This window comes from Staurois parvus, unplaced genomic scaffold (assembly GCF_062004578.1).
Source record: "Staurois parvus isolate SC_StPar_1 unplaced genomic scaffold, SC_StPar_1.0 ptg000017l, whole genome shotgun sequence".
Taxonomy (NCBI): Eukaryota; Metazoa; Chordata; class Amphibia; order Anura; family Ranidae; genus Staurois; species Staurois parvus.
This window is the reverse complement of record NW_028317813.1, coordinates 11,740,001-11,760,647: the sequence shown is the minus strand read 5'-3', so window position 1 is coordinate 11,760,647 and position 20,647 is coordinate 11,740,001. Positions and strand designations below refer to the sequence as shown.

General features: G+C 42.1%; 1 protein-coding gene across 1 annotated transcript in view; it reads left to right on the top strand.

The window, feature by feature from the left end:
• The first annotated feature begins 509 nt into the window (after positions 1-509).
• The window catches only part of CD63 (CD63 molecule), a 24,408-nt gene continuing 4,270 nt past the window's right edge, over positions 510-20,647 (top strand). Inside the window, exons 1-5 of the mRNA XM_089679753.1 lie at positions 510-665; positions 752-830; positions 18,954-19,142; positions 19,238-19,312; positions 19,484-19,579. Of these exons, the coding sequence (XP_089535879.1) occupies positions 765-830; positions 18,954-19,142; positions 19,238-19,312; positions 19,484-19,579 (426 nt within the window). The 5' untranslated portion in view covers positions 510-665; positions 752-764. The remainder of the gene's footprint in view (positions 666-751; positions 831-18,953; positions 19,143-19,237; positions 19,313-19,483; positions 19,580-20,647) is intronic.

The window sequence follows — 20,647 nt, the reverse complement described above, 5'->3', positions numbered from 1 at the left end:
CCATCTCTAGGGTTTACAGAGAATGGTCCAAAAAAGAGAAAACATCCAGTAAGCAGCAGTTGTGTGGACAAAAATGCCTTGTTGATGTCAGAGGTCAGAGGAGAATGGGCAGACTGGTTCCAGACGATAGAGAGGCAATAGTAACTCATGTCAATATGGACCAATATCTCTGAGGAATGTTTCCAACACCTTGCTGAATCTATACCATGAAGAATGAAGGCAAAAGGGAGTCCCTCCCGGTACTAGCAAGGTGTACCTAATAAAGTGGCCGGTAAGTGTACATCTGTAGGTACCATATAGAGTCCATACGTGGAATTCCTACAAGCTGCCTGTCTGTGAGAACATTCCGGATCCCCCATCCCCACAGACATCAGGAAGTCATGCTGGGAATGAGTAATCCTCCTGTGTAGCACACACACTATGAATAATGTCCTAATTACAGGAGGAGCGGGGCTTCCCAGCACTGGGCCACCCTAGGTAAACACGTCAGTGCTCTCAGGACGGGTCACATGACCGGCGTACAGTGCGGGGGCAGGAGGTGCAGCGCGGGGAGGAGGGGAGGAGTGCGCCCAGCCTCGCCATAAGTCTCAGCTCAGTCAGAAGTGCGCACGGCGCTGAGGAGCAACAGTTTGCTGGGAAAGAGAGTTCTGAGAGCGGCCGGGGAGGTAAGTGCTGGGCTCGGGGACTCGGGGTGTACTATACTAACATGACTGCGCTCGGCCTAACGTGTACTTGTGTCTTGTCTGTACAGACAGAGCGGCAGGATGGCGGTGGAAGGCGGAATGAAGTGCATCAAGTATCTCATCTTTATCTTCAACTTGATATTCTGGGTGAGTGGCCTCCCCCCCCCCCCCCCCTTTTCTCTCCTCCTCACAGCCCCCCCCCCCTCCAGGTTGGAGTAAACAGAGCAATGACTCCCCTCTACCCCTCACCATCATCACATGACCAGCCTGCCATGTCCTCCGTGGGAGATGATGCTGGCTGGGCTCCTGACTCCCATATCCAGAACATATGTATGTCTGCTGAGGCCTCCCACCCCCAGGCAGGTATGGAGGAGCGCCAACAGCTGCTCAGCCTGCCAACGTCACACCGTGTCACCTCCTGCTCTGAAAGCCAATCATTTCACTTTCCAATAACTTCACAGTGCACTCCGTGGGGGATTCACTGATGGCCAAACATGCTTCAATATATTTTATTTAATTTTCCCCCCCATCAGCCATAACTTCCCTTCAATTATATTAAGTGGAGCAGTCAGGGTGGAATATTAATTATGAATCCATCAGCAGCACTGAGATATTTTGATTGATTAGCTTATGAGATTACATGATGGAAACAGATGTGATTAATAACATGCACTTCCAAGGCTGGCCATACACTATACAATTTTCTGCCCAATTTCCTTTAGATTTACCTTCAACTATGTAGTGGAAGAGCCTGCCTAATTGGATACAATTGAAAGTGTTGTTTAGGTTTGACCTCCTATTATTATATGGTTTTTGGTAAATCTAAACCAAAAAATCTCAAGAAAATTGTATAATGTATGGCCAGTCTGTTACAATTGTATGCTAACCATTGAAATTCACTCCCCCAATCCCCCCCCATGTGCGGCATATCGATCAAATAGGTTGCTGACAATAGACTGATTTTTGTTATCAGAGGAACTCCATCAGAAAAGAAATGGATTATGTATGGCTGCCATAGGAGTGGTCAGTGTGGAGCAGCTGTGGATGACAACCAGTCAGCTTTTAGCTGCCCTTGATAGTAGCTAAATGGTTAGCACTCCTGCCTGGCAGTACCAGGGTTGTTGGTTTGAATCCCAACCATGGCACTACCTGCCTCGAGTTTGCGTGTTCTCTGTACCTGTGTGGGTTTCCTCCCAGGTACTTCGGTTTCCTCCCACACTCCAAAGACGTGCTGGTAGGTTAATTGGATCCTGTCTAAATTGGTCCTAGTATGGATATGTATCAATGAGACTTGGGGACCTTAGATTGTACACTCCTTGAGGGTTGGGGACTGGTGTGAATGTACAAAGTGTGTGTGTGTGTGTAGCTCCGCCAGATTCTGTCTGCTCCAGTTTTAGTACCAAAAAAAAAAAAAAAAAAATTTATAACCATGGATTGCCCTCATTTAAGTTCCATTCACACAAGTCTACAATCTTGAGAGAGATCTCACTGGAGATCGTGGACTTTTGTGTGAATGGAGCCTAAATGAGGGTGATCCATTGAAGAAAAGTACTAAAACTGGAGTAGACAGAATCTGGAGGATATGTATATGCTCTGTGCAAATTGCTGGTGCTCTATAAGTATTGTTTGCTCCAGTTTTAGTACATTTTCTTCAATGGATCGCCCTCATTTAGGCTCCATGCACACTTGTGTAACTCCAAAGTCGCACGATTTCCAATGCAACTTTACACTCTGCCACAGATGCTGCAAATTTAAATCACAAAGATCCGAATGGGTGGCAATGAAAACAATGGGCTGCGACTTTGTGTTCAAAGTCACATGACAAGGCCGCACAAGTGTGAATAGAGCCTCAGTGTGTATTACATATTTTAAAAAAAGGCGGTGGGGGAGGGGCAAGAGATAGATAGATAGATAGATATATTAGTCACTTTACTTTCTGCATTATTCAGTCACTGTTCTCTTTTGTGGCCATCAAATAGCCATAACTTCCCTTTCAATCGGGTTTGATTAAGTTGATCAGCACCTCCTATGCCCCATTCTCATGTAGGTGAGAACAGCATCACCCTGCCTCAACCTTCTGGGATATCCACTTCAGATATCCCAGGAGGCATCAGAGGCCTAGACACAGCACTAGAGGAGAACCTATCGTCACCAGGCTGCAAGAACGTAGAAGAGATGGCTGATTCCTTTTAACATAGAGGGTGGTGGTGGTGCGGGATGTGGGGTGCAGTGGCGGACCCCTACAGAACAATGTTTGATTTATTGGGTGAGTATGTTTCTTGAACCTAACTGAACATAGTTTAAACTGAGATGGAGAAAAAAATTGAGCTGAATCAAATTCTCTTTAGCAACCATGCATAATGTGTCATGGTGCCAATATTTGTAGAGCTGCCAGTGCATCTAATATGCTTCTAGGTGTGGCTGTCTGGTTTCCCTTGCAGCGCTTTGGTTTGTTCAGCTGATCTTTACATCATTACAGGAGATGGTAGTGACATAGAAACTGGTAGACTGAAGCTCACATGGGTTCCAGGTATCCTTTATCCCTAGAGGACATGGTGTCAGATGCCTAGAATGCTCTATCGTTGAATCCACCAGCCTCTATAGTATTACAACCGAAAGATGCTGAGGATTCACCAGCAGATTTAGTTTATCGAGCAAAAAAGATTATCAGTGGGACAGGTAAATATTAAACATTCACAGGTTTGCCTTAAGTTTTTATTCGAGTGGCAGTCTAACATGCATTGCTTTAAGGCAGCCCAGCCCATTCACCCTGAGCCCCGGTTCACATATATGCAATTTAGTCCATTTCAGGTGCCTCTGTAGTGTCATACTTGAAACATTTGCTCCTGCAGTGCTGAATGAAATTGCACTGGACTCGTTTTGGTAAATCACACTGAAACCGGCACCGCACATATATGAACCCGGTCTCAATGGGTCCTTAACAAGTGGAAAAAGTACCTGCATTGTTTGCCCAAAGCTGTTGTGTGCTTATGAACAGTTGTTTCTTTATACTCTTATGGTTTGGGTGGTGTTCAGAATGCTTTCCACTGCTCAGTCCTGCACTCTGCTCACTGGCTGTGATAACCAGCAGCAGAAGCCATTGGTTCCCTCTGCTGCCTATGAACCAGTGAGGAAAGAAACGCTGCTCTGGGCACAGGGGAGGGGGGTGGGAACAGAATACAGGTGGCTTTTACCTTAATGCAGAGAATGCTTTAAGGAAAGAAAAAACACCTGCCTTTAAAACCACTTTAATCTGTTTTATCATTTTCACTCTTTACACTTTTTTGATTTTGTTTTACCATTACAAATTCACACAACTGTGCGTTTGCCAATGTGCCTTGTCAGCCTTCTTCCCAGCTTTGGTGAAATGCAGGAATGAGGAGCCCTTTATACCAGTCATGATGGAAATCGCTGTCTCTGTATCAGAGCAATTCATATGTACAGGAACTGATCAGTGGTGGGAGGTCTAATCCAGAAAGTGGACAGCAGCATATGAGACTGGATTGTTGTGGTATGAGGGGGAACAGGAGGGGAGGAATGAGGAAATTGCTACTTGTTGGTTTTTCCTAATCGTAATGAGTTAAATGCAAATCAGTGGCTGAATTTCCTCTTTAAAACATTTATGATGTGGTATGGCTTTTGTGACTTTCTAAATGTTAAAAATGACAAATGCCCCCCTTCTCTGCAAGACGCCAAACTTTAACACTTTGTGACCATTCACCAGACACTATATAAAAGCTGCAAACTTTATTCTTGTGCCTCTACTAGGCCGATAAATGTTTTGTTAGGCAGAATCTGAAAATACCGGTATTCCTAGCTTGCGTGTTAGTCACCTTATCTACTTTCCCATTATTGCTGTAATGTTTTATAAACATTGTCTATTTGACTTTACTTTTTGAGATTGCAGGCAAACACTGTGGTAATTTGCGTATTATGAGTTTTATATGAGGATCTCGGCTCTAGGACAGCTACAACACTCCTATTTTTGTATCCAGGATTAGGTGGAGATAAAGGCTCAGCAATTTAGCGGAGAATAGTTTTGAGGACCAAGTATTGTAATTTTAGCTTTTTTACTAATCAGTTTTTTCAAACTAGTACTATATCATGAGGATCCCAAGTACCAGACTAGAGGGCCATTGAGTGACTTGCAAAAAATAGAGTATCTCCTGATCCCCTTCTTGTTGTGTGGGTTTTTTTTTTTTCTTCATATCTAAATTGCACACTATTTTTGAGGTTTTTATTACTATCTGCAGTACTTGCTATGTACTTGCAGTGTTTTTTGTCCTGTTCTAGTAATTTAACTATTCAAATTGTCAAGACTATTCTTGAGCTGCCATATATTATATTATACAATTTTCTTGTACAATTTCCATATGCTCTCTTTAGATTTACCTTCAACTATGTAGTGCAAGGGCCTGCCTGAATGGCTACAAATTGAAAGTTTGTTTAGGTCTGACCTCATATGGCTTTTGGTAAATCTAAAGGAAAATTTATACAATGAGATTGTATAATGTATAGTCAGCTTTAGCCCGCTAAATTTTTTTTTTTTAGGATTTGTAAATCCCTAACATTTTTATATATATATATATATATTTACCACCCCCCCCCCCCAAATCTAAAGTGAGATGAAATCAGGTGTTTTTGTATTTTGTGTGGGGGTTTTTTTTTTTTTTTTTATTAAAAAAAAACTGATGTAAGCAGATCATCCGCTAGCCTATAGAAATATATGGGTGTTCGTTTTTCATCGGAAACAGATGAAAAACGAACATACGGAACACCTGTGTGAAAGGACTGTAATGTGTCTGGTGTGGTATATGAATTGGGTGTGGTGTTTTTATTTTTTTTTTATTTTTTTTTTTTATCACTTTGTGGTTCGTTTACCTTATATGCATTGGTACTTCTGCCTCCAGTAGGCTGTATTGGTGAAGAATGTTGTACTTCTAGAATTCTAGAAAGGGATGACCTTTTTGACTGGTATTTCTAGGTTCCTAGTACTAAGTCTTCCTGACTATTTTTGCTGTATACTATTGGCTGATGACCACTGAATGTCACAGAGCTCACTTATCGACATAATGCTATTGGTTTTATTGCTAGTTTGGTGTTCTTGTGAGCAGATATAATAAAAACAGCTTCAGACTGCATCAGCAATCTTTACATTTTTTTTTTTTTTTTTCCCCCCTCCTCCTTGGCAGCCAAGAGGCTAGAAGAAGAATCCCCTGCTACTTGCATGATAGGATGCAAGTTGTACATGATGTCCTGCAGACAGTGATATATGGAGGCAGGGTTGCCCAATCTTGCGAGCATTGCTAGATTGCTGCAATCGTCTATTGATGTGAGGCTAAAATGTTAGTAATCCATTTTAATGATCACCTGGTTTTTAAAATAATTTTCGAAGTCTGACAGAGTAACACACATCAGCATTATGGGATCATCTTGTAAGAGAATATGCTTGTCATGTCATAGCTCACTGGGGATACACCTTTTTGTTGCTTTGCAGTCTGAAATGAAGACTCGCCTTTTTTTTTTTTTTTTTTTTTTTTATCCAGCTTGATTTACTTGTGCAACTTATAATATCAAAGTGAAAAACATAACTCCAACATGTCAGCTTGGTTAAATTTGAGGGTGACTGTCTTTGGACTCCAGTCTTCGAGTCATTCCACAGTTTTTCTATGGAGTTTAAGTCTTGTCTCTGACTAGGCCATGCAAGGACATGTGCCTTATCTCCTTCAACCACTGTGTAGTCATTTTTTTGCTGTATGCTTTGGGTCATTGTCCTATTGGAAGATAGACCACCTTCTCATTGACAACTTGGCAGCAGATTTTCCTCAATCATGTAATGGTATTTTGCCCCATCCATTTTCCTTCTATCCTGACAAGTGCTCCAGTCCCTGCTGCAGAGAACACAACCCCCCTCCCCCCAAATAACAGGATATTACCACCTCCATGCTTTATTGTAGGAATGGTGTTCCTTCAATGTGAGCTGTATTGGATTTACGCCAGACATATCCTTTAGTGTTGAGACTAAAATTTAATTATTTGAGCTCATCTGACCTTAACACTTTTTTTTTTTTTTTTTTTTTTTTTTTCTCCCCCCTCCAGCCTGGTGTTTGTAGATCTGATATTTTCTGCTTGGCATCTATTGAGTCTTCATTGCCTGGGGACTGCCTATTATAATTACAATGTGATAAAAAGCAGCTGGAGAAACTGATGCTCTGGATGATCTAGTCTGACTACCTGGCTTATTGTCTTCTCACTGTAGTTTCTGTATTCAGTATACCTAAACCTAGGAACAGAAGTGTTTTACTGCTGTCCAGAAATGTATGTGCCAGCTGCAATAGTGTGGTGTTCTAACACCCCCCCCCCCAACACACTTTGTGTGTTTTTTGTTTTTCTTTTTTTTTTTTTTTTTAATAGGCACAGTCCTCCTAAAACAGAGTTGTCACCCTGACAGGTCTACCAAACCTGTATACTGCAGAGAGAACCAAGAACAATGTTACAGATGTGATTCTAGTACAGGAGGCTGCTTATCAGCTGCCAAGACTTGAAAGATCAACAGGTGTTTCATTCTTGTTCATTGAGGGACACAGGATTTAGAGGCAATTGGAAATGTTACTTACAGGAAGATTTAAGATTTATAAACTGACAGACAAAACTGTAACCTACCTGTGTAACTCCCAGAATACCTTACTGTGTTTTGTGGGTGTAGATTTTTTTTTCTTTTTCTCCCTTCTATGCCTAGCTATCTAGATTGGCATATCCTCAGCAATAGCTTTGGTGCCTGGACCTAAAATATTTAATAAATCCTCTGCACTGTAGCAAAAATAAATACCCTCAGCTGCTGGTGGTGTTTAATCGCTTCCATACCGGGCACTTTTACCCCCTTTCTGCCCAGGCCATTTTTTTCAGGTTTCAGCGCTCTCACTTTGACAAATGCGCGGTCATACAACAATGTACCCAAACTAAAATTTTATCATTTTCTTCACACAACTAGAGCTTTCTTTTGGTGGTATTTAATCAACACTGGGGTTTTTATTTTTTTGCTAAATTAACAAAAGACTGAAAATTTTGAAAAAAACACATTTTTCTGTTAAAGTTTGAAAATGAATAATTCTTCATAAATTTAGGCCAAGATGTGTTCTACATTTCTTTGAACTCTATAAATTTCCTACAGACTAAATACATCCTAATTTGGGTTATTTTCAAATTGTGGGATATATATGAAAATTGATCAATCCTGAAGTACTGACGGCCAATCTAATTTCTTGAGGCACAAAAATGTCAAAATAGTACAGATATCCCCCAAATGACCACTTTTTGCAAACTAGACAGTCCGACGTATTTCATAAATGGCATGGCGAGTTTTTGAAGTTTTAATTTTTGTCATGGTTTGGAAAATTAAATACTTCTTTTTTTTTTTTTTTTTTTTTTTTTTTTTTTTTTTCTCCCTTCCTTCGCTGTGATTTGGCCACAGCTAATCACATGACACAGCTGGGCTGTGATTGGCCCAGCTTGTGCATGTGATCGCTGTGACCATTCACAGCTAGACACTTGGATGGCATGAAAGGTAGCCATCCATTGTATACAACTGTCATGTGACCTGCTGTGATTGGTCACATGGTACTGGCAACGGGGCCGGTACACAGATCTGTCATCGGCAGTGTCCGAGGTACACGGCCGGTAACAGATCGCACCGCAGAGCGGTCTTGCAGGCAGGGCACTGCGCATGCCTGACAGGATGCCATATGGCGTCCACCCCGAGGGACTAGCTGTTTGCCCAGCCACCATCTGGCTATAGGCCGGGCGGCAACTGCTTAATACAATTCATAACCAGCATGTGTGACAGTTGAAACAAATCGCCAAACTAGGTTATGCAAAATATATACATAATGTGAAATATTCAGGCATATTTGCATTAACCGGCTACTTTATTAGTTACACCTTGCTAGTGCCAAAAAAAATCTCCCCCACACCATTACACCTCCACCAGCCTGAACTGTTGATACAAGGCAGGATGGATCCATTCGTTCATGTTTACGCCAAATTCTGACCCTACCATCTGAATGTTGCAGCAACCAGTCTGCCCAGTCTTTTCTGACATCAACAAGGCATTTTCATCCACACAACTGTGGCTCATTGGATATTTTCTCTTCGGATCGTTCTCTGTAAACCGTAGAGGTGTGTTAAGATCCCAGTAAATCAGCATTTTTTGAATGTGGCATGGTTGTTGGTGCCAGACGAGCTGGTCTGAGTATTCCAAAGTTACTTAAATCCCCTTTCTTCCCCATTGATGCTCTGTTTGAACTTCAGCTCGTCTTCACCACATCTAGATGCTTAAATGCATTGAGTTGCTGCCATGTGATTGGCTGATTAGCAATTTGTGTTACCAAGAAATTGTACTGGTGTAACGAACAGTGGCCAGTGAGTGTATATTCTCTCCAAAAATTAAAGTGAATCCAGTGTAAATTGTGATTTATATTCTAGTCCTTAAAGTGGTAGTGGCATGCACATCAGAGTGCTGTGGCTCCAATGCACCTGTGCAGGAGTGATTTCATTGCAGCTCAGCCATTCAAATGGCTGGAGCCTGCAAATCCGGAAGGAAAATTGGGTGAAGGGGGGGGGCAATGGAAGCCCTCTCAGTGGATACAGTGCACCACTGGAGGGCTTTGATTTAAAGTCTCATGTTGGTATGTGATGTATAATGACATTAACTTTGTGTGTTAACTAACTTTCAGCAATATTTCCACCTCTGTGCTCAGAAATTGGTAAAATGCTTACCAAATAATCATGACCCCCATATCAGTGAGTCTTGCCATTCACACCGGGCAGGGACTAGCCAACACACTGTGCTAATCCTCTTATCCATATCCCCTCAGTACAATACTGGTATAAAGTGCGCATAAATCTACCCACACAGCAAATGATCTGTTCTCCCCAAATGGTAAACGAGACCTGCTTCCTCTACTTTGGGAACCTGAGGAAAGTGTAAAAGCTGAACTCTTAACACGTCTGAAGTGTCCCTTGTGCTAGTGTGTGCAGTGATCAGGTGAAATGTGTAGTTACCCCTGCAGCTGTGATCTTCCATTGCTACCCCATGGTAATGTAAACAGGTGCTCCTGTGACAGGCTCTCGTCAAGTACTGACTATCTGATCTCTCGCTGTCTGTGCTCCATTTTGTACAAGCTGTACCAGTTCCCACAATGAAACACTCCTATGAATGGATGGTGGGAGGATGAATGAAACGTCGTTCTGCTTTTAATCACTATTCTTTTCATTGTGGGAAATGATAGTATGACTTCTATGAATGGAGCACACATGGGTTGGCTTACAGCAGGATGTCTTTCTGTTTTGACTCCTGTAATTTTTAACTGATTCCTAGGTCTATACATGACCAGTTTAGAATCTGATACTTTGTGATCCCTTCAGTAATAGAACGTTCGGAACTACATAGCTTTTCCAACAAGGGTGTTTCTCTCCCCCCCCCCCCCCCCCCCTTTAAAATGCAGTATCCTAAATCATGCTTTACATAGCGCTATAGAGGCCCATGTGATGCTTGCTGTTCTGAAAGCTCATGTGACCTGAGACCTGACCACAGAATTCATGTGGTGGTGTTGGCCTGCTGCCGGCTGAAAATGGGTCACGGGTTCAGAACGAGCTGCACTCTGATCCATAGAAGTACAGCCTAAAAATTTTTGGCTTTACTCCAGGGTCACTGTACATGTTCAACCTAGCTAAAATTGTGTAATGAGGACCTATCTATGTATAAAGACACAGACCCTTGCACTGTATAGTTGTTGGATCCAAAGGATATTGTACAGTCAAGGTGTGTGTGTGTGTATCACAGTACTGTCTTCTTGTATTCTCATAGGGTTTGCTTTAAAGTAATTCAAAATGCTTTAAAAGTCTATACTTGCTGTACCTGCTGTGTGCAGTTGTGCACAGAGCAGCCCGGATCCTCCTTGGGTCTCCAGCTGGTGCTTCTGGCCTCTCCGTCCCTGTTGGGTGCCCTCACAGCAAGCAGCTTGCTTTGGGGGCACCCGCAGCTCTGTGTCCACACATGGAACTGTGGCTCAGCCCTGCCTCCGCCCTCTCTCCTCATTTGGCTCACTGGCTGTGATTGCTGAGGTAATCCCTTTTTGGGCTTCTAGTACATCCAGAAACATCTGTGTGACCTGACCACCTAGCATTAGATTTTCCTTCCTTGGCTGATCAGCCTTTTGAGTGAGCTTCTCCAGATCGCTTCCTTAGTTCTGCTCCTTGTCAGGTCAAAGCTCTTGGTTCATGTCCCCTACTTCACAATTGTGACCGCTTAGAACCATGGGCAGGTTATACAGAGTTCCTCTATCAGGCCCCAGAGTTGCCACCTGATGGCTTCTATAGGATTCATTTTTGCTCAATTTCTTGCCAGCCAGGGCTCTAGCATACTTCCTACCCTGCCCGCCATTGTGAGGGTACTTTTTTTTTTTTTTTTTTTTTTTTTTTTTTCCCTTTTCTTCCCAGCACCTTGCCTCCCCTTGATCTGTCATGTTGACTTTAAGGTTGGTATTGCCTGTCTCAGGAGTCCTTAGATATTGATGGGTTCCACCCCCTCTTCTGAGCAATGATCTCTTTCCTGGTGTGAACATAAGGTTCAATAACCTTAGTTGATGGCAGACAACTGTTTCCTAGAAGCACTTGGGAATCTGCTATGCAAAGGAACCTTCCTTGACCTCACTTCACTCTCACCTTCATCTTTTGGTTTGTCCAAAATGCCACCATTCAAACCTCCTTGGCAGCTAAGTAAAGTCCTTTACAGCCTGGCACTGTGCTCAGTTTCTGCTCTGACTGAGAAATGCTACTAAGCAGCACACTCCTATCCCTGAATGAATATATATAGCGCCAACAGTTTGCTCAGCGCTTTACAATATAATAGGAGACAATACAGGAGATGTATGTATGTATCCTTAATGTTCAGAAAGAATTATGGCCGTGTTTGTCATATGAGCAGGATGTGATTAACCAGGAGGACTACAGATAAGAATTGTAACCTTCCTCCTAGAAAACTGGTCACGCCACTTCAACAGAATAATTATCTGCTACACTGATCTGTATTAAGAAAAAAGTCCTGTGAATTGTAATTACGTAATCTGTGGTTTTATTCATACAAATTGTAGTAAATTAAAAAAAAATTAGATCAAAGCAACCAGTTAGAGTACAGCTGTGAATCCTTGGCACTCATTTTTGAAGTAGTAGTAAACCTTCACATAGGCTCAATGAAATGACTAGCCACCCCCCCCCCCCCCCCAGCGGTCAAAGGCAAGGGTTGGTGAGAATCTGTCTTGTATGACCTTATACTGCAAACTTTGGAGGGACTAGGCATGGTTGAGTCAGGAAGCGCACTATAGGTTAAGGCGAAAGGTAGACATGTTCCACTACTTCATCATGGGTCCACTTAGTCTTACTAAACCCATGACCCTGCATTCCCTATATCCAGTTTCCCACAGTACACACTACATGGAAATGCAATTATTGTAATAAATGTGAACTAAATCCCTTTTCTCATCAGCAGTATAGGTCTTTGAGACTTCTTTCGGTGTCCAAACGAGCACAGGTTAAAGCTTTTAGGAGTTTTCCTTCTGCTCTGACTGTCCTATGAGGCTGCATAACCCCTGACTGTCTGGAGAGTGCTGATTGGCCCTGTGCTGATCACATGCACTCTCCCAAAAAGAAACACAACCTCTCTAGCAAACACTAAACGGAGCATGTTCAGAGTGACTCCTAGAGCTCTGTTCCATCAGCAGATGGATTGGGGACAGTAGAAAGGGAGGATCAGAGAAGATGGGATCAGTTTTTTACCCCGTGCAGATGATTAACCCCTTAGGTTCCACAGTGAGTAGGAATGAGCACTGCCTATCCATGCTGATTTTACTGTTGTGGGTTTAGTAACACTTTAAAGGCTTCTCATGGCTGTGTAACGTAATCACTTTAACTAGCAGAGTTCCTGTCATTTGTTTCATTAAAGTCACCAGCTACAGAAACTGTAGCTGCTGACATCGAATAAACACACTCACCTGTCCCAGGGTCCAGTGATGTGCTCACCCATGCTGTCCCTTCTCTCCCCAGCACTGACATCTCAACTGGGCACCAGGCTATGACAGCTTGCAGCAGCGCATCCTGATTAGTCCAGCAGTCTCCTAGGATCACAACTCACTTTGCTGTGGTCAAAACCAGGTATCCACCCCCCAAATATGGCAGTGTGCTGTGGTCAAAACCAGGTATCCACCCCCCAAATATGGCAGTGGAGGGGGGAGAGGCAAACAAACTGAGCTTCCACTTTTGGGTGGAACTCCGCTTTTAAAACATTCCTCCAGGCACATTGAGGGGACTTTACAAAGTCTGGAGCAGTTGTGCAAGGCAACCGGTCAGCCTTTCATTTACTAGCTGAATATAGAAGCTGATTGGTTGTCATGTACATATGCTCAAGTCTTGGTAAATTTCCCATAGATTTATTTATTTTGAATGTTGGTGTTGCTAAATGTAAAATGTAGCAATAGGAAAAATTTGGGTTAGAAAAAAAAATTTGGGGTCTCTTACCCCCCCCCTTGGATGTAATGGGATAGACCTGGAATCCTTTTTGCGCCCTTTATTGCCGTTACTCTGCCATGGAGCTGTGACAACCCTCCCAACGCAGCTGTGAAAGGATGCTCATGCCTGAGGCGTTCAGTTAACATTATAGAAATGCAGTTCAGATGCTTTTCTGCGTATGTGTGTTTGTTTTTTCGCATCCAGTGCGTTCTTGATGTGTTCCAGTTTATTTTTTCCCTTCAATTTAAATAGGGACGTGTGTTTTTGATGCGTTAACCGCTTTCAAGTACAAAATGCATCTGGAACGCACAAATTGCAAGCAATGATGTGCGCTATGCCATTGACAACCATATAACCTACTTTCTGTGCATTTTTGGATGCAGGGGGAAAAAAAGCACATTGAAATGCATGTAGTGTCAACTGGCCCGGAACCACTTCCTATCCGGCCCATGTATATGTATATAAACGGCTGGACGGGACAGTGCAGGGGCGGCTGGCCATTTATAAACAGCCTCCCTGCTTGTGTGCGCTCCCTGGGAGCGTACAGCACCGCAATCCGGTGCCTGCTGTGTCCTCCGGACACAGTGGAACACCGATCGTTGTACGGGACTTCTGTGTGAGGTCCCATCATGTGATCACTGATTTGCCAATCGGGGATCACGTGCAAAGTAGTAGTAAGCAAGATGTCACTTCTGACATCATTGCTTACTATGTGTGAATGATCAGAGGTCATATGATGCAAGGCTATTCACAACAGCCTTGTACCATCTGACAAACTGTGACCAATCACACCTCACACAGTATTTCTCAATGGCTGCAAGAATGCTGCTAGAGAGGAGAAATGATTGATTTTACAGCCTTTATGGGTTATTGGTGTAAAAAAAAAATACATCTTCATAACCCCCACAAGTAATAGTGTCTCTATGGTGACACTGTACTGCTAGGGTGACGGTATGTAAAAAAAAAAGTGAAATTTTTGGTGTTTTTTTTTTTTTCTCCCCCTTCCTGTATTTAAAAAGGTAGCCAAAGTGAATTTTGGCTACAATTTTCGAGTGGTTTTTGAACTTTTTACAAATCGAACCCTGGAGTCTCTAGTCTTTTGACATGTTGTATTACAAATGTGAGCATTGCAATGAACAGGAAGTGGCGTGAAATGCTGTTACAAAGGAAGTATGACTTGACAAGCCTTTGCCTTTTCACTGTTTGTTACTGTAAAATGATCTATTCTCCCCACCTGTGAACAAGTGATTACTGTGTGTCCTTGGTGGGTTGTTGGTAGAGCAAAGGCGTGTGCCACCCCATCTAACATTAACCTTTATAGATAAGGCTGTAGGTAAATAGTGTGTTTGCAAAGTCTTGGGTGTTACCAGGCAGTGATACTTGGTACATCTAGCAGTATCGGACCCGTGTCAGACTGTTTGCTTTCTTAGTGTCTTTTTGCTTTTTTTATTTTTCCTTGTCATGGAAAGCACTGAAGTGCCTCCTGCTGCTGAAATCTAAAACTGGTCCCCTAGGGACCTATTGTCATTTCACTTGGATGATTTTGGATCCCCATAGAATATAAAAGTAAAAGGCAGCCTCGGTCCAGAAATGTTCCTTACATCTTTCCACCACAAGATGTCCTGTCTTCTGGGTTGAATAGTCGCTAACCTGCCTTCGGAGTCTGCACTCACATGGCCCTGCCCTTAGCTTGTAACTTGACAAAGGTGAAGCAGCACAGCCATGAGCTCCTCTGTCACATTCTCCTCTGCTTACTACTTGACACATGAATTGATTAACTTCTTGTATTATATATTGTTATATCTCCAACTTGTACATGGACAACAGAAGGCTACTTTAGCCACTTACACTGCTTGCCTTGACTACAAAAATAAAACCTTTCAGGAAGTATACATGAATACAGAGCTGCGTCAATTGTCTCTCCCATCTGCCTAGGGTTTAGCTATTATACAAATTGAATGCCTTATATTTTAAAAGCAGCAGCAGTGATTTGACTTGGTTTAAGCCTCCTGCAATCCCTGTGTGCCAGAATTTAGCAAGGAGGCAGGGACAAGTGCATGAAGATTGTTCACTCTTCTCCAATTGGGCTGCGGTTCCTGTAAGTGTTACTCAACCACAACAAAGAAATTGGGTCCCCTACTGTCACAGGACTGTGCTGTGTGGCAGGGTTTGTAAACCAAATTGAGAAATGTTACCTGCCAAAGGGATTTGTATTTCTATCCACCCAGTGTTTGAGGATCAAAGCTTTTAGGGGCTCGATGCACTTATGTTTGATCATATTCTGGTCAGTCTTGTTCAGCAGTATCCAGCAGTGTGTTCGGTTCCAGTGCTTTCAGAAAAAGTACAGCCTTGTTTGAGAACCCCCTACTTCCTTTCCTGAGTGCTCTGATGAACCTGTTTAGGGTGTTAGAAAAAATGAAATGACCTCCCCCTACCCCAGTACCTGCTGTACTTGACTGTCAGTGTATTGGTCTGGGAACTTTAATACCCTGCTCTTTTTGTAGGGGTGGTTTCTGATTGGTCAGCACTGTCATATGACATGGATATTTTGCATTATTACTATATGGTGACATTATTGAAGTATACACTTACTATTGTTGCATACCCAATTACTATTTATCGTTGCAATTGTTTTGTACATCTGTTGGGTTTTGCTGTATAGCCATGTCTGTTGCACATGGCAGTGTTTTTACTAAATTAATTATAATAAAAAATATAATTTTTCTGCCTTGCAGATTTTAAATAATTGTCAAATAGTTTATTGGTTAGGTGTATGGGGAATCTGCAATCCTTCCCCCTTTTTTTTTTTTTTTTCTTGCGGCATCCTATTCTACTGAAACTTTTAGCGCCACCCCCTCCCCTTCATAGATGTGTGTATTAAGGCTGACCTGTAAGTTGTCATTTCATGGTCTTATTCTCAATGCTTTCACAGATTGAGCTCCATGAACATTTCAAAACGCAGGGAATGAGGTGTATGCTGCTATATATTTTTCGCAAACTTTGAAGTGTAGCAAGTGACACTTCATTCATGTCCCTGCACAGCAGGGTGTTTAGCCATACAGTGAGGTGTGACATGTTCAGCATGTCTGCATTTTATTTCACTGCCCCTCCATGGCATATAGAAAACCACTCATAGAAAATGTTTTCTATGTGCTCTAGTGGTGACTGGCATTTTTTCAGTGTGGGGGAAAAATACCATTCACTGCTCTAGTGTAAGACCATTAGGTGCCTGATCTTATGACTGTATTGACTTTGTTCCATCCAGAAGCTTAATCGTCATTATTGAGCTGATGCTGTTTTTAAAAAGTCTATGGCTTTTTTTTTTTTTTTTTTTTTGCTAGACTTGAAAGTATAAAATTTGGAAGGTTACAGGGTTTATCTTGCAATGGAGACACTAATTCTGAGGATTGGGGGCCCCCTTAATTTGCAGGGATTTCTCACTTCCTGTTTGGCTTTGGAACAGGAAGTGAAGGGAACTCTGTGCAATGGGACACATGGCGAAAAAGATCTGGCAAGGGTTGTAACCCTCCCTTGCGCTATCAAAAATAGTTCTACTTTAGCCAATAGCCATTTTGGCGGCCAGCAAAATGCTGTAGATTTCCGGGTGGACACCATATGGCGTCCTCCCGGGCATGCGCAGTTTTCGCGCTTAGACCTGCGCAGCGGCGCAATCTGTCACCGGCCGTGTACCTCTGACACGGCCGATGACAGATTTGAGGACCGGCCCACGTTGCCAGTACCATGTGACCTGCTGTGACCAATCACAGCGGATCACATGACAGTTGTATACAATGGATGGCTTCATTCATGCCATCCATTGTATACTAGTGTCTAGCTGTGAATGGTCAGTGATCACATGCACATGTCATGTGATTAGCTGTGGCCAAATCACAGCTGAGCACAAAAAAAAACCCTGAATGAATCGGTCATTCAGGTAAATGCTTGCTTATAGCAAAGTAATTCTTTGCTATAAGCAAATTGTGTTAACAAAAAAAAAAATACTGATCACTTTCAAAAAGTAGTACAATGTTACTATGGTAACTTTGTACATAGTATGAAAAAAAAAATATATTTTTTCCAGATTTCACTGTCACCAGTGTCCCTGATTACTGCCATGCCAGTTATATGATGACGCTGTACTGCACTGGTGACAGTATGTGAATTTTTCATTTTCCGAAAAATGACAAATACAACTTCAAAAAACTTGCCATGCCTCCTATGAAGTACGTCGGGCTACTTTGCAAAAAGGGGTCATTTGGGGGGATATCTGTACTGTTCTGACATTCTTGGACCTCAAGAAATTAGATTGGCTGTCAGTACTTCAGGATTGATCAATATTCAGATCTATCCCATAGTTTGTGAACTCTATAACTTTCCTACAAACTAAAAATTACATCCTAATTTGGGTTATTTTCACCAAAGACATGTAGCAGTATAAATCTTGGCCTAAATTTATGAAGAACAATTATTTATTTGCAAACTTTTATAACAGAAACACTTTTTTTTTTATTTTTTTATTTTTAGCAAAAAATAAAAACCCCAGCAGTGATTAAATACCACCAAAAGAAAGCTCTAGTTGTGTGAAGAAAATTATAACATTTTAGTTTGGGTTCAATGATGTATGACCGCGCAATTGTCATTCAAAGTGTGAGAGCGCTGAAAAATGGCCTGGGCAGGAAGGGGGGCAAAAGTGCCCAGTATGGAAATGGGTTAAAGATGCTAGTGGCATTTTTTTTTTTTCTCACAAATTGATTTACTTGAGTTATGGTGTGTGTAATATATATACTGGAATTTGTTAAAAAAAAAATTTGCTAGTAATTGCGGCTATCGGCAACTTATTGCAAGACTACGGTGGGCATTCTGACACGGGGGACCAATTTGGTGTCACCGACATCCCCAGTGATGCAATATTTATCGGTGCTAATAGAAAAAAAAAAAAAACACTGACCCTGTACTAATGGCACTGGGCATGAAGGGGTTAACATCTAGGGCGATCAAAGGGTTAACCGTATGCTGTTTCACTATGGGGGAGCTGTGTGTGCTTTACTGTAAGCACACCACTGTGTATGGCTCTGCATAGCAGAGCCATACAAAGGTGTGCAGGATCTGACAGGAGAGAACTGTGTTGTTTACATACAGGTCTCTTCCCCGTCAGATACTCCGCGATCACCAGCTGCAAAATCATATATTATCATGTATATTGCCTATGCACACAGGTGTGTAAATAAGCGCCGTGTACTCATCAGTTAAAGGCATTTTTGGTCAGTAACTTGCACCACGTGTGCTCAAATATGAGCATAAATATTAATGAATTTTCCCTTTTAAAGTATATTATGCGTATAAATACATGGAAAATAAGCACCTGAAATTGTGTTTGAAAAAAAAACCAGATGCTCAAACGTCAGTACTGTGTGCAGAAGGCCTTAGGGTTGATCATTTTTTCCTTTTGTAGCTGATTATTGCTGAATACTAAATGACACTTAATTGTTATAACCATTTACCTGCTTGAGCTGCACTATGGCTGGCTGGTACACCATACTAATATATGCAGAATTTCACAAAGCTACAGTGGTTCACAAACCTCACTTGTTTCCAAAATGCAAACTATGAAGTGTTACATACTAAAACAGTGTGAATGTAAGCGGAACTCTTTTCTAAATGTACTGTTCATGTGTATTGTCTCACACTATATTCTCTCTTGTTCCTTAGCTCTGTGGGATTGCTCTCATAGGACTGGGCATCTATGTGCAGATTTATCTTAACAAAACGCTGACCATAAGCAATGTTTCCACATCGGGGGCTCCTATAGTTCTTATTGTAGTTGGGGTCGTCATCTTCTTCATTTCATTCTTTGGATGCTGTGGAGCTGTAAAGGAGAACTACTGCATGGTGACTACGGTAAGATCATATACCATGTAGATTGGATGTGGTTGCTATTAAAGAAAACAAAATTCTATTTAAGAAAACAATCTTTTTCACTCTCCTTTTACCAGTTTGCTGTTCTGCTGGGTGTAATCTTCCTGGTTGAAATAGCTGCTGCAATTGCCGGATATGTTTTCCGCAATAAGGTAAGCTACACACAGAATATTTACTGTGAGGATTTTAATTTGGAGCTGAAAGATCCCTGGAACCAGCTAATCTCCATGAAAATCTGTCAGAAGGAGAGCATGCTCATTGCTGGGTTCCAGGCTATAACTTCATTACTGGTCCTCCTCTTCATCCTCTATGTTGTATTGTAGGTTCAGGATGTCTACAAAGATGCCTTAAACAACAGCATAAGCAAATACAACACCACAAAAGAAGCAAAAGATTCAATAGATGATATTCAGAGAACTGTGAGTATTCCAGTTCGTGTGTTTTCCTCCCCTTCTAGCCATTCTTATTTTGTAGACTTTAGTTGGGGGGGTGGTTGTTGTGGTTGGTTAACAGCAGCTGCCTGATGGGGCATTTTAACCTCTTAAGTGTGTGTGTGTTTTTTTTTCTCACCTTACCTCTTTTTAAGTCCTTACTCCCTCTTATAGGTCACTGCACTACTGTGGATCCAGATCTGTGCATGACTTTTGCTTTCAAATTCACTTGTAACTATCCACACAGTTCAAATGTCTCCTTTCTCTTCAAACTCCACTTCATCTATGAGATTAACTCTTCCTTTTGGACCTCATTCAGTGACTGTCAAACCTGCACTTTATATGCATTTAGGCTAGCTTCACATTTGTGTGGGTGGTGCTGCTGCAGGACCTGCTTAAATACCAGCAGCTGCAACCACCCACACAGAGCAATGTGGGACCCACTAAGCCTAATGGCACACCGCACTGGAATCCTTGGTTCCTGTGCAACCTGCGATTTCAAAAATAGTGCAGGGACTTTTCCTGTGTGTCCTGGGGGTACTGCAGCCCATTCAAATGGGCTCTCGTAGCCACACAATTCGTGGGCTGCACAGGTGTGAACCTAGCCTTTAGTGAACCTTTTTCTAAAAGCATATACATTGGAATGATTTTTCGGTGCATTCAGGATCAGATTTAAACTCCTAAATGTGTGTGAGCATTGACTAAACCTGCTTTAGGTCCCTTACACTGGGCCATAGAGCTGCTGTGTGCCTCTCTGTAGTATGTCTGGGAGGTGTGTATGGACACATAGAGCAGTGGCTTGGAAGAGGGCCTGCTTAGGTGTCCACATAGCAAGCTGTTTGCTCTGGGGCACTTATTTAAAAAAAAAAAAATTGCTTTTTTTTTTTTTTTTTTTTGTCTCACCTGTTTAAAAATGGAACTGTTCATACAGCGCTTATGACCAAAAAATTGAAAGATTATTCATTTATGTCAATTGAATGATCCATTACTCAGTGGCTCTTATGACCGAATGATTGAGTAGTGTATGGCCAGCATAAGTTTTAAGCTGCAGTCTGG